Source organism: Gopherus evgoodei, chromosome 2, assembly GCF_007399415.2.
Source record: "Gopherus evgoodei ecotype Sinaloan lineage chromosome 2, rGopEvg1_v1.p, whole genome shotgun sequence".
Taxonomy (NCBI): domain Eukaryota; kingdom Metazoa; phylum Chordata; order Testudines; family Testudinidae; genus Gopherus; species Gopherus evgoodei.
Window position 1 is genome coordinate 48,616,309 of NC_044323.1, and position 14,374 is coordinate 48,630,682.

General features: G+C 43.7%; 1 protein-coding gene across 6 annotated transcripts in view; it reads left to right on the forward strand.

The window, feature by feature from the left end:
• The window catches only part of DYNC1I1 (dynein cytoplasmic 1 intermediate chain 1), a 240,748-nt gene extending 228,350 nt beyond the window's left edge, over positions 1 to 12,398 (forward strand). For all 6 annotated transcript variants that reach the window (XM_030550619.1, XM_030550615.1, XM_030550613.1 and 3 more), the window contains one exon: positions 11,654 to 12,398. In XM_030550619.1, coding sequence (XP_030406479.1) covers positions 11,654 to 11,764 — 111 coding nt within the window. In that variant the 3' untranslated portion in view covers positions 11,765 to 12,398. The remainder of the gene's footprint in view (positions 1 to 11,653) is intronic.
• The last annotated feature ends 1,976 nt before the right edge of the window (positions 12,399 to 14,374 follow it).

Sequence of the window (14,374 nt, forward strand, 5' to 3'; positions counted from 1 at the left end):
CTACTGTGGAGGCAACATGGGTAGCTTCTGTGGAGCATGACAGAGCTGTGATGTTGTCCCTCTTACACACATATTTAGTGACTGGCCATTAAACATAATTAAAGTAGCCTCATGTTAGATGCCGTATGTGTGTCTGTTTAGAGGGGAGAGGCCTAGTAAACACTGAGCCTTCTCCCACTTCCATTGAAGACGTCATAGATTTCAGTGGAAGCAAGTGCATGTACAGAGAAAATAGCCCTGAAATACGTGGCGAAAGCCCCACAGTTTCACTTGAGTTCACCTGCAAGCCTTATCCTCCACCTTTCGCATGTTAGAGCCCCCTTTACACATATGCTCAGTGGGCTCAGTAAGGGGGTTGCCTTCAGTAAGGGGGTTGCCTTTGGCAGCTTGCCTGTGGGAGGTCCCCGGTCCTGCGGATTCGGCAGCACGCCTGTGGGAGGTCCACCGAATCCGCGGGACCTGTGGACCCTCCACAGGCATTCCGCCGAAGGCAACCTGCCTGCCGCCCTCATGGCGACCAGCAGAGAGTTCCCTGTGGCTTGCCGCCCCAGGCACACACTTGGCGTGCTGGTGCCTGGAGCCACCACTGCTTGTCAGGGCTGTGTCTTTTTTTGTTTTTGTGGAAGAACACACCTTTGGGAAAAAATCTCTTGAAATTTGATTACATGATCCCATACTGTTTCTTCCCAGGACTCCTGTGGGATGTGGGCTGAGGTGGAATCAGGGTCGTGTAGTGATGCAGGCTATTTTCTGTAGGACCCCCTGCCTCTGTTGTTGCAGAAGTTTGCAGGTTTGCAGTGAATGAGGCAAGAAGCTGCCCAAGAAGAAAGGATGGGTTTATGGTTAAGGCATTTGAATACTGTCATAGAGAACTTCGTTCCAGCCCTGCTTCTGTGGCATCATTCCTGTCTGAAGCTAGGCAAGTCATTTAAACCAGACTTTTCACAGGTGGTCACTAATTGTGTGCCCCTTGTTTTCAGGGTGCCTGACTTGAGACCCTAGTGTCTGATTTGCAGAAGTCTTGAGTGCTCAAAGCCAGTGGTGGATTAATGCACAGGCCCACAGCCAAGTCGGGGGTCCTTGCAGGAGCACCAGAACCTGTGTAGAAGTGGGGAGGCAGGTGGGGGGTCTGGGGCTCCCCACAGCAGCCAGGGCTCCCTGGGTGGCCCTTACCACTGCCCGGCTCTGGCTTCTGGCCTGGTGAGGGGGTGGGGCCTTGTGGGGAAGAAGAGGAGCAGGGGAAGGGGCCCACTTCAGCCCCTCACTAAGAAGAGGCTGGCACCACTAGCAGGGGCTGCACTTCACAGCATGGGAGCTGATCAGCCCTTTGCAAAGTGTAGCCCCTGTCGCTGCTGCTACGCCCATGTAACAATGTGGGTGGTCCTGGCCCTTGTGATTCCAGCACCCTGGGCCCTCGTGGTATGGGAGGACCAAATGTTCTTTGTGCCTAGGACCCCAATAAACCTTCATCTGCCTCTGCTCACAACTGCAGCTGAAGTCAGTGGGAGCTGTGCTTTGAACATAGAAAGTGCTAACATAGCTAAGTGCTCCGAAAAAGCAGGTGCTGGGCATGTCAAATTGGATACACAAAGTTCATGGGGACTTTTGATCTTAATATCTCCGTGTGTCAGTTAGGAATATAGGAATTGCCATTCTGGTTGAGATTGAGGTCCCTCCAGCCCAATATAGTCTCTGAGACAGTGGCCAGCACCATTTGCTTCAGAGGAAAGTAGAAGAATCCTGCAGTAGAGATGTGGGATAATCTGCTGATTCCCAGTATATAAAATGAGCGTAATACCTCATCTCATGGAGATGGTGAAAGTAAATTAATATTTGGGAAGCACTTAGATACTGAAATGTTGAGTGCCACAGAAAAGTCTTTGAGGACAGTAATATGAATAAAGTGAAGTAAATAAGATCTGGGGCCACCCATCGACCAGTGATGAGATAGCAAAACATTGAATAGCTGCTAATTCAGTGAGCATCATCCAGCTCATGCACTGAATAAGACAGGGGTACTGTAGAGAAAATAGTATGTGGTGTAATGTATGTATAGACTAGAGCATAGTTCATATACACAAGGGGCAATTGTAATATTAGCATTTCCTACCGTTCAAGTGCTTGGCTTTGCAACTTTAACGCTCTTTTAACATAGTTGCTTGTGTGTAACATACGTATAGTTCACAGCCGATGTTTGAGTATTTCCTAGATGTTAGAGTTGCTCCAACAGGGCTTTATGTGTCAGACTGAGGAGTTGAAGTTTAAGCAATCAGTATTCAAATGTTCAGTTTAAGATCCAAACCCTTTACAGAAAGAAAGAAATTGTTTTGATCATTAAGTCTTCACACAAACACTGTAATTTATTTTTAAACGTTGTGTTTTATATCAAGAACAAAATGTACAATCAAATAATAACTTAAAAGCTATTATTTCTGTTTTACAGAAAGAAAATCAAACTTCGCGTAAGTTATATTCTATTTCTGTTGGAAGATAGAGGTTACATATTTTTGTTGTGTAATCTAATCTTTAATTCTTTTTTTTTTACTAGTACAGAACTGGTTAAATCAGTTCCTGCTGGAAGTAACTCATAGCAGACGTTAATCTAGATGAAGGCTAAGTAATGAACTTCACAGAAGGCTGGTGTATTCTGTGTCTGTGACACTAGACTGACGTCTGTGCGTAGAATAAATCCAGTATTTAGGCTGCTTATGGTATTCCAGTCCTTCAGTTAAGTAAACAAATATATACAGAGCTACACTGGAGTGTATCCTTTGTGGTCTAAACACTATATCTTATTAAAATCATCTGCATGCAGTATGCTGACTTTGAGTTCTTGCCAGTGGTTTCATCCATTGTTAACAGTGATGCTAGGCTCTCCCAAGAGTTAAATACAGTGGTACTGTAGTTATGTGAAAAAAGGTGCCCTTGGTTACATTGGTGGCCATTTCACCGCGTATTACCTCCCACTTTGTTTCCATCCATGTGTGTGGCATAGGGAGTTGTCTGGAAAAATGTAGACATTTTTCAATCATATTTTATAATTGATTGAAAAAAAATCACAGGGAGCGGACTGGAAAAAATATAGACCTTTTTCAAACACACACACACACACACACACACACACACACACATACATATGCTTGAGAAAAATATCAAAGGCATTTTGCGACTGAGTTCAGTAGGGCAAGTTTGGAGCCAAAATAGGTGGAAATGTGTGGCATAGAAATGTTTGTATTTGTAGATATTATTTTCGCTTTGACGTGCGGCATTGAAATCAGCGATAAAATACTTATTCACTGCATTTGGGTCGGACTGGATGCCTTAGGGTGAATTATAACTGTCTGGAGTTTTTATTTCTAAATGTCTGGGTCTGGTCCTGGTCCTGAAAATGCTACACTTCACATAGAATGCAGGATTGGAACAATAATTAGAAAAAAATTACCTAACTGGAACACACTGTGTAATATTTACATTTTATCATCTTAAGAATATTTTTCTCAGGGAGTTCTATTCACAAAGTGTTTACAATGAATTTCTTTTTGAGACAGCACTTCATTTTATATGATAATATGGATAGCATTCTATGTAGAATAAACAAAGTAATATTCTCTTGTGGTTAGAGGTTTGTTTTTTTAAATGACTCCATCAAATTGAAAGATTATAATGATGCCGATAAATCACACAAAGTATTCGTTCTGAAGCATACCATCTTAGTCATTATAACTATCTTACCATACTTATTGTATTTGACAAATCAAACTAAAATGAACCTGAATACTTTTCCTTATGTCTTAATTAGCCACTCTTCAAAATGTTTTAACCAGTCCTTTTCAAGCCAAGCATAATTTGGTCTGAAGTGGTTTAGAAATGAGATAGCTGAATTGTGAATTTCAGTATAGTTTTAGTTCTTGCTGGAGCTGAGATTTTTGTAAAGAGAGCTCTTGTAGGAATAAAGGCAGAGAAGCAGGGAAAGACGCCAATAAAAACCCAACCACAACTCATAAATGCTACTTTAAAATATTTTAAAATATAGGCCAGTTTCTGATCTCCATTACACGGTGAAAGTTTCTGCTTTCCTACCACATAACTGAGATCAGAATCTGGCCTCTTATATGCAAAAGACATCAAATAACCAATTATGCTCAGCACCTACAGAAAGTAGCTTATATACTGCGGAGGGAAACGACCTTTTTAGGATTCTGTTTTTACACCTGTGTGCAGGGGATGCATGTACAGACACTGGAGAGACTTGCTCCAATGGGAAAAATGTATTAGGGAGGGCCAAATTCTCCTGTCAGAGACATCCTTGAGCAGTTCAGCACCACAGCTAGCTGTGCACAAGTTCACTGTCCATGAACATAGGCAACCCACAACACAGTTTGACTCTTAGCTTAGCCAGCGAATGGCTGGTGCCACAGCAGGGAAACAGGGTCGGATTAACCTTTTGTGGGCCTGGCACCAAATTTATTTGTGGGCCCTCCCATAGGGGCAATGGAGCATGGCGCGGGGGGGGCAGGATTGGTCCCCAGAGTGTGGGGCTATCCAGGGGCAACATGGCATGGCAGGGGAGGCCCCGCTCCACCCAGCCCGGTGCAAGGGCACTATTTACAAACTAGCAGTTGCCAGATGCAGAATGGCCCGCCTGGCCCTGTGCTGCCAGTGTACCCCTTCCCCTCAGGGGTGGGCCCATGCCATGCCACACAGCCCCCCTGCCCGACAGCGGAACACTCCCCCCCAATTCCCTATGGCCAAAGCCCCCCGGACCTGCTATGCCCAGTGTCCCCCGCAGACTCTGCCACAAATGCACAGCGACCTGCACACCACAACTGCCCAGTGCCCTACACAGAACCCCTACTCTCTAGTGCCCCAACACACAGAGATCTTCCCCACCCCCTCATAGTGCAGCACCCACCCCAGGCCCTCTAGAGACCCACTCCCCCATTCCCCGCCTCCCAGACCCAGTCACTGGCCCTGCGAGGTGGCGACTGTATCTGTCGGGCTGAGCCGCCAAGGTGGGGAATCGCTCCATCCCCTCGGAAGTGGCACAATCAGCCAGGCCTGGGCTCCGTCAGGACCCACTTTCCTGGAGGCGCCCAGCCAAGCCCCCCACACTGCGCCTCCCCCCCACAACTGGCTGAGATTGGCCAGGCTTCTGCATCAGTCCCTGCTGGCTCAGGTCCAGGGAGACAGGTGGGGCTCCACTGGTGATAGGAAGCAGAGACTGCCTGGAGCCAGAGGTGCACTGGGGTCCGGCCAGGAGGTAGAGAGAAGCCAGAAGGTGGGACCAGAGGGGTGGAAAGGAGCCTTGGCTGGACGGTGGGGAGGCCAAGAGGAGCAAGTGGCATGGGCATGGGGGGAGTCAGCGGGCTGGCAGGGGTCTCAGGGCACAGTGCAAGCAGAGCAGGTTGGGGCCCCTTCTGAGCCAGGCTGCATGGTGCCATTATAAACCCAATACTGCTGGGCATAGATTTAAGCATGAGATTTAATCATTTAAATTAAATGTAACTAGCAAACACAGGCCTCACTGTCCTCCTGGAAGGTGGAAGGGATATTGTTCCCACTGCTCCAGGGCAGAGGTGCGAAAGCTGGAAGTGCTGCCTGCCTGGCATGCTCCTACCTGACCCCCCTCTTCACTTGGCCATGGAATCTGAACACTGTGGAGTCCCTATGGAGGTCCCTGTGGAGTCCCTATGGAGGAAGGAGTTGCCAGGTTCCCATGCCCTGAACACCCTTGGCAAGGTGGCACAGGTTACAAGGTGTGCAGCAATTGGTGCTGATTTTTCCCCCCGCTATGGTTTTCGCTGCTTCTAATGTGAGGTTTCAAGTACAGCGATCGTCAAGGGAGTTCCTAGTAGCACACCTCTTGTGCAGCCCACAGGACACAACTCTGCATGAACACAGCTTGTTTTGGAGATATCTTGGGGAACCTTCATGTTTAGGGAGTGGAAGCTGTGGGGTCATCCATACATGGTGAAGAGGAAACCCTCGCCTTGGGTGAAAGGATTAAAGAAACTCTGCAGGTGGATACGTGAAGTTTCCATTCTCCTACTTATGAAGAACCGGCATAGGGGAGAATTAGCCCGGTGCGTAAGGTGCTCCATTGTTTCTTACTAGAATGTGCACAGGCTATCTATCTAATGGGAACTCACATCTGAAGCACATGTTTATGCTGGGAGACCAAAGTCACAAGAGACTTTCAGCCTAGGATAATTATCATGTTATTTTTAACAGAATTTTAACCAAAATGTCAGAAGTTTTGCAAAGCCAATGATGATATATTTTCTGTGTTGGCAACTCTGTCCAGTAATGTTTACTGTCACTAAAGGATTAAGTTGCCAAAGAAATCAGAAGATGTTGTGACATGTCAGAGAAGGGAAAGGAATGCCGTATCTTTGCCTTCAGTCTGAGTCATGCTACCTTAGCAGTGCCACATTATTCGTTCTTGTCTTAAATCCCACTCCGACTTACACCATGCTGACTGAGGCCACTAGGCTGAGATACAGATTTTCTTTGATTAGAATGAAACATAGGGGGATGTAAGGTTAATGCTGGCACAAACTGACTGAGATTGTGAGAATAAAATCTTCCAATTACAGGCAGAGCCACATTTATGCTGGCACAACTCCAAAACAGAATGAATTTGGCTCATAGTGTTCTGAAATTACCTATCCATATCCCTGGTGATTCCGTAGTAGATGAGGCTGCTGCTAGTAAGTTACTGCCTGCACCTCACAGCAGGAATCATTTTTTGCGGCTGAACTAGCTTTACTTTACATTGGGTTTTGGAGACTATGGAGTTGTAAGATGTTGTCCTAAAGAGACTTTGATTTTGGAAATTGTTTTTTTTTTTGCTGACACAGAAGTGGTCAGAATCCATCATCTACCACCATTCAATGTATGGAAACATCCCACCAATCCATGTTTTCTTGCTGAATCTAAGATGCAATTTAACTTAAACCTGTTTATCTGAAATCACAGTGGTAGAACTGGTGGAAAAAATAATCCCTAAGGTTTGAGGCACACAGTTGCTAAACAGCGGATAGAAACAGGCTGGAATCTTTATGTACTTATCAGACAAGCAGAGCCGGCTTTCAATAGGCTAAAAATAATGTAGGTTTATTTAGGTTACAGAAGTAGAAACAAGGAGTATTTTTCATCAGTGTTTCATTTAGAAACAAAATGGGCTTTGTGATGCTGAAAGATGCATGCTAGACATAGCAAGGAACTTACAGTTTGAGAAAAAAACAGAAGGGGCCAAGTATGGCCTCCTAGTTGAATGCCTGCACCCAAAAGCAAAATTGAATCCCAAATTCAGCCCCCTCAGATTTACCAAAGCCTCAGTCCTGCAAACAAGCACACGTGTAACTTTGCATACATGAGCAGTCTCATTACCTGTGTGCATAGCATTAGCCGCTTGCTCAAGTGTTTATAGGCCCGAGGCCTAAAGTCTCTGGTAGAGATTTTTCAAAGCTTTGCAGGTGATCTAGCTACCTATCTATCTTTCAGTACTTTAATGGGCAACGTATGATTAAATCCTTCGCACTCATTTGTAAATACCAACTTCTGTTGTCAGTATTGCTAGCTGACCATTTATAAATATAACATTGTAGCTAGGCTAGAGTGAGGTGCTTAATTTATCATCATGAAGGGGCTAAGAACCTAGAGAGATGCCATTTACTTTCTGTTTCTGCTCACAAAATAGCCATAAGCTGATGGCAATTTATACTAATGTTTTTATTATCCAAATATACTCAGTGACTAGCATTTTTGGAAACATTTTACTGTGTTTAATACACATGAGTATTTGAAAAATCTAGTGATTTGTTGTTAGTGGATGGAGGGCTCGTAAAATGGCAACAGTTGTGAAATATTTAATGGTAAAAATCGTGTAGCTTTTCACAGAAACATCGAAAAAAGTTGACCATCTCTAGTTGTAACTGATCACATAAGCCACACGATATTGCTTCTCTTACCTATTTTTTTTTCAAATGCCACAGCCAGCCAACTATGACATTTGTTTTGTTTTGTTGCAAGTAAAACTTGATAGTTGGAACTTTTGTGGGAAATGACTGGACAAGGAGTCTGTGCATGGCCCAAACAAATGCATTTAAAATGTGAATGGATATTTTGTGAATGGGTGTTTTACGCATATTTTTCCAAGTCCATGTTGGTTTTGCAGATCTTCATTTTTAATCATTGTAGTTAGTTGTTCATACAGCACCCAACTTATGGCAGGCACTGTATAGACCAAATCCAAAGACATGGAGTGTAATTCTAGTTCCACTGAAGTCAATGGAAATGTTGCCATTGATTTCAATAGGGCTGGGATTTCAACCCTTTTCCCTACCGCTGTCCCTTTCCACTGTAAGGCCATCGCCCTGAAAACAGTTTTATTTGCAGGACTGGGCCCTAACATTAGACATGACTCTGTAAATGATGAACAAGCAATAAGTGGAGTGAGATGAAGGACAAAAGTTGCAATAAAAGCTCATGTATCATTCTCATTTATGGCATGTGTACATCTGGCTGGTTCCACCAACTTTTCTTTTATTTACTTTTGTAGGGTAAATGTATGTACTTCACTCCGTTTGGTTTGGGTTTTGGGAAGAGGTGATTTTTCAAATTTAAAAATAAATGTAAACACTTTCTGCTCAAGGTGGTGCTTGCTTCTATGAGTAGTGAGAATTTGCAGGATCAGTACCAAAGTTGTTTTGACAGCCTGGCATTCATTCTATGGCGTGTGTTGTGCAGGAGGACAGATTAGATGATTATAATGGTCGGGCCTTACACTCTATGAATGTATGATTTTTTATTAAAATTCATTATTGTCTTTCTTTCTTTTCCAATGTAACTTTACCTATTCACTTCCTGACCTGTCTGGTACAAAATAATGCTCTTTAGATTGTTCAGTTAGGTTGCAATGCGGCTCTTACTCAAAAAGAAAACAACATAGGAACAGAATTGTCCCTAATGTGTTGTTTTAGTCTGGATTTGGCTCTTTTCATATTTTGATGCAACATATTAATAACGTTACACTATTATGCTCTGCAAGAAAATGAAACCCTTTATGAAAGAAGCATCAGTAGGCAGTGCATTCAGTGGCAAAGCTTTTAACAGCTGATCTGTTTAACACTGCAGCTGTGTTAGCCTCTAGGGGCCCTATTCTGATCTTATATCTGTGGGCATGTAATGCCACTTAGCTTGTAAAATCATCTCTTGTACGGGTGTGTAGTCATGCTCACAGGGGAAGATCTGTCTTTCAAATAAAAATAAGAATAGATCCATTTCTCTGTATGCTTTCAGACAGCTAATTCAAGCTGCTTGCATCTTGAGCGTTGGACTCAATTCCTGAGTGCTTTCCTAATACTAAAATCAAGGAGAAAATATGCAAAAAATGGATATTAGAGATTCAGGGGTAAAAGTAGCAAAAATAGATTGTGGGCAAAGGCATAATGAGATATCATTCAGTATTAGCACGAGCTGAGATAGCTTTCCTAGAAAGACTGCTGCCAAAGAATACAAACTATTTAACCAAAGTCCAATAATCAAAATACGTAGAAAAATAATTATAGTTGTAAGCTCACTTTTCATACTGTAGCTGAGCGGTTTGAATACATGCTATCCATGGGTCTTTTTAAACTTCACAATATTTTCCCACATATTCAATGTTTAATTGCCTCCTGACGTCGAACCAGATCCAAAGCTGAAGTAGCTGGAAAGATGCTCATTGACTCCAGTGAGATTTGGATTGGGCAGTAAGGCTTCACCCTGCACACTCTTACACAGGTGATTAACTTTGACTGTGAAGGTCATCCACATGGGACTCCTACTCGCATGCTTGCACAACCAGGGCCTTGAACATTAGTCCATATAATCTCCTTTTTTTCTCAGCTTCCACTGATATTGACAGTTGCCTGTGCATATTGAGAGACTGGTTAAGCTGTCTGTCATCAAAAAGATGCCTGTTACAGTTCTGCAATCTACTATTTCTAAACTAATGAAATCTACCTGAAGCGTGAATAATAATTGTTCCTTTTTTTTTTTTAAGTAGTAAGCCCTTTGTTGAGCCTATATCAATTGCATATTGGACACTATAGACTGGATCCGTTATGATCTTAAGTATCAGAGGGGTAGCCGTGTTAATCTGGATCTGTAAAAGCGGCAAAGAGTCCTGTGGCACCTTGTAGACTAATAGACGTACTGGAGCATGAGCTTTCGTGGGTGAATACCCACTTCGTCGGATGCATTTGTTGGTATTCACCCACGAAAGCTCATGCTCCAGTACGTCTGTTAGTCTATACGGTGCCATAGGACTCCTTGCTGCTGTTATGGTCTTACTTTTTCTGAGCCTGCAAAGTGTTCCTCATGTAATGTGCATAAAATAGTAACTTGGTTTTATTATATGCTAACAGCCAACCTTGTGTACCGTCCTGCTTCATGTCTTTAAACAGTTCCTTGTTCAGCACCAAAAGCTGCATAATGTCTGTAAACAGTTCCTTTTTCTTACTACCTTCCAGGGAAAGATCACAAGCTTTAAGACAGCAGCAAATACATGCATGGTTAATTTAGATGCTTGTTGCCATTTTCTAGTATTTGAGTCAATAAAAATGTAAGTTCAGGAAGTTGGTTGAATTTTTCCAAGATTGTATCAATCCTGTTTCACATTCGCGCTCAGGAACTGCAATGTTGGATCGAACTGGAAAGGACTGCAGCATTGTTTTGCTAGCTCACTAAAACATTCTGTCTGGAAGTTTAGCTGTCTGGCTTACGTGTTCCTCTTGGAGCCTAATGTGTGATGCATCTTCACTAAAAAGATAAATACTATTAAACGGAAAAGGACTTTGCATGATGACTTCAAAAATCAGATCAGTAAAGCAATATTTACTTGGTCTACTTTAGCAGTTTAACATTTTTGTGAGAATGTATTTTTTATTATTGTAACTTATTTAACATTGAGGAGGGCAACTAAAGTAAGCATAATTTATTGAGACTGATATTGGAAGTATTAATGAACTTTAGAACAGTAGAATTCTTTACCTAAAGACTGTATTATCATGTGCACTTAGGACTACATTTTTAAAGGTATTTAGGGGCCTACCTTCCATTGATTTCACCTAATTACCATTACAAATCCGGGCCCTTGATCCCAATCTTGCATATGATTATACTCAGGAATAGTCTCATTGACTTCTTTGGATGCCTCACCTTTGTAAAATTAAGCATGTGTGTAAACATTTGCAGGATCAGGGCCTTGTGTTGTCTTGAAAAATATCAAATATACTAACATAGGGCCAAAATTTGCAGCTTTTACTCAGACAAAACATTCATTGATGTCAGTTAGCGCTTTACTCAGGAAAGGACGGGAGAAATGGGCTTTAAAATGCAGCAATTATTTCCAACTGATTCTAAAGAGGGAGATGATAAATTTGTCCTGAAAACATGTCATTGCTTTACAACTGCAGAAGTAAACCACAGAGTTCTTTTGCGAGGGCCCCAGGCTGCAGTCCTTAATCACACACAATTCACATTGACTCTAGTAGGAATTATACAGGAGTCAGGCCCACAGATTTGGGCCCCAAGACACTGTCTTTGCACTGCAAAGTATTCTGTTTGTGCATACCCACTTGACCCTTTCATTTCATTTATTTTCCAGCTCGCTGTTCCACATAATGACGAATGGACCCGTTTTGCTCGGACACTGGTTGAAATCCGTGCCAACAGAGCGGACAGCGAAGAGGAAGGGACTGTAGAATTGTCTGCCTAGAGAAAAGGAGGTTTCCACTGTTTGTCTAGCTCAGCATCTATCCCCTGTTGAATATGCCAGTTTTTGGTGTCAAATCAGTATCGCTGTGGCTTTTGATGCCAGTGTCCCTGCCAGCATTGTTTAGAGAGCTCCATGTTAATCACACTGTGCTTTACACAAGGCTGAGAATCTCCAGAGCTGTTCCATACTTTATATTTCTGTCTGAAACATAAGAAAGAAAAGACAAATCAAACCTTTATGGGTTTAGCTGTTGCCTTTTAACTACTTAGTAGCTGTATTTAATAGCTAGAAACCATGGTTAAACTTGTGCTCACATGCACTTCTGGCATAGTCCTATTAAATCCATATGAAGCCAGATATGATTATGTGCAGATGTGGTGTGCTTCATGATATGGGACTGAGCCAAAGACTTTAGATGTGGTGTTTCACATGGTGACTTACATTATGAATGGATGTACTATACAAAAGTTGCTGCTTCTTATTTATTGCGGTGTGCTGCATGGAACATATTTATTTGAAAGCATTAAAATAAACGAGCCTAAAGCATGTGCATAATGAGAGCACTGCATTGTCTCTGTGCTGCTGTAGAGGCTACATTACCTTTCAAATATTAAAGATGTAAAATCTATTAATATTTGTTTGAGTGGATGGAATGATTTTTTTTAAATGCCTATTATTTCTAGGCACTTTAACAATATTTCACGTACAGCTGCTTGTTGATACTTGTCATGGTAACACTAACAGGCTGACAAAGAATTGTGGTTCCTTGAGTATGACACCAATATTGCCAATAAACTTATTCTGGAGCAACGTAGTTAATCCTTTTTGGCCAGCAGTACTCAGCATGTTAATCGCGGGACACTGGCTAGGCACTGGGAACATATGACTTCCAAGAATTGCAGAATGCTCATACAACTGCTATGGCAGGGATCGGCAACCTTTGGCACACGGCTCGCCAGGCCAAAGCCCCCTGGCAGGCCAGGCCATTTTGTTTACCTGCCGCGTCTGCAGGGTTCAGCCGATCACAGCTCCCATTGGGAAGTGGCGCGGGCTGAGGGATGTGCTGGCTACCGCTTTCCACCGCCCCCGTTGGCCTGGGACAGCAAACTGCAGCCAGTGGGAGCTGTGATTGGCCGAACCTGCGGACACAGAAGGTAAACAAAATGGCCCAGCCCGCCAGGGGGCTTACCCTGGCGAGCTGTGTGGCAAAGGTTGCCGATCCCTGTGCTATGTAAACAGAACCCTTAGGCTTTTGTTAATGCATTTACATGCATCAGGTCCTGCTACAAATTTTCATGAGAGTCATTTGTCGCCTTCTAAATCAGTGCTTCTCAACCAGGGGCTCAAGGCTCTCTGGGGGGGCCACAAGCAGGCTTCAGGGGGTCCACCGAGCAGAGCCAGCATTAGACTCACTGGGACCCAGAGCAGAAAGCTGAAGCCCCACCACCTGGGTTTGAAGCCCAAGGCCCTGAGCTCCATCACTCAGGGTTGAAGTCGAAGCCTGAGCAACATAGCTTTGTGGGGGCCCCCTGTTGCATGGGGCTCCAGGCAGTTGCCCTATTTGCTACCTCCTAATGCCGGCCCTGGCTTTTATATGCAGAAAAAAAAGTTGTTGGGGCAGACCTGGGCCTTGGAGTTTTTATAATATGTTGAGGGAGGCCTTAAAAAGAAAAAGGTTGAGAACCTCTGTTCCAGATGTTGTTTTTCCATGTATATCTGTGCATAGTTACAACGTTGCTCTCTAACAGTATGAACAGCTCTCTGCTGCATGCACAAAGAGTGTAAGGTAGAGAGCTTCTACATGTACTGCCCCCTTGTGCAAGGGTGGGGAGAGGGCTGCAGGCAGCATTTTCCTTTCACCTCTGTGCAAGTAGCATGGCAGGATGCAACAACAGCATTCCAAAAAGCACTAGGATGCAGACTTGGCTAATGCATCAGCCCACGCATCTTGGCCCAAAGCATCAGACATGAAGGCTAATTCCATGGTGAGTCAAACTAGGGCAAGTCTGGACATGGCTGTGAAGAACAGAGTTAGCGGATACGCTGCTGCCCGCAACTTTGCAGTCAGCATAAACCAGGATCGATTGCATCATGCAGCTAGTCTTAGACCCTGCGCCCACCAAACATGTGTTTAGCATTGTATCAGCCAACTGTGCTTCACAGCCAGGCTCAACCACAGGACCATTTGGAATGTGGACCAGCCCTAGGAGTGTCTACACTGGTGTAATTTACACACAAGGTAGCACGTGTGAAAAATCAGGACTGGGGGAGGGGTTAACAGTTGCCTGTATAAGACAAAGCCCCTAATATCGGGGCATCTGGTCACCCTACTAACATACTGAGGTGGCGAGAAGACTTCCTTACACTCACTCACGTCTAAGCTGCCTGCAGCCTGCATGGTGGAAGACCTCTCTAGTCCCATTAGTAGGGCCCTACGAAAGTCAAGATCAAGTTTGCTCAATTTCACAGTAATAGGTTTTAAAAAAAATCAATGTAATTATTTCAGCCAGTTAAAGCTGAAAGTTCAGTGTTGTAATTGTAGGGATCCTGACCCAAAAAGGAGTTTGGGGTGGGGGCGAGGGGGTTTGCAAAGTTATTGTAGGAGGGAGA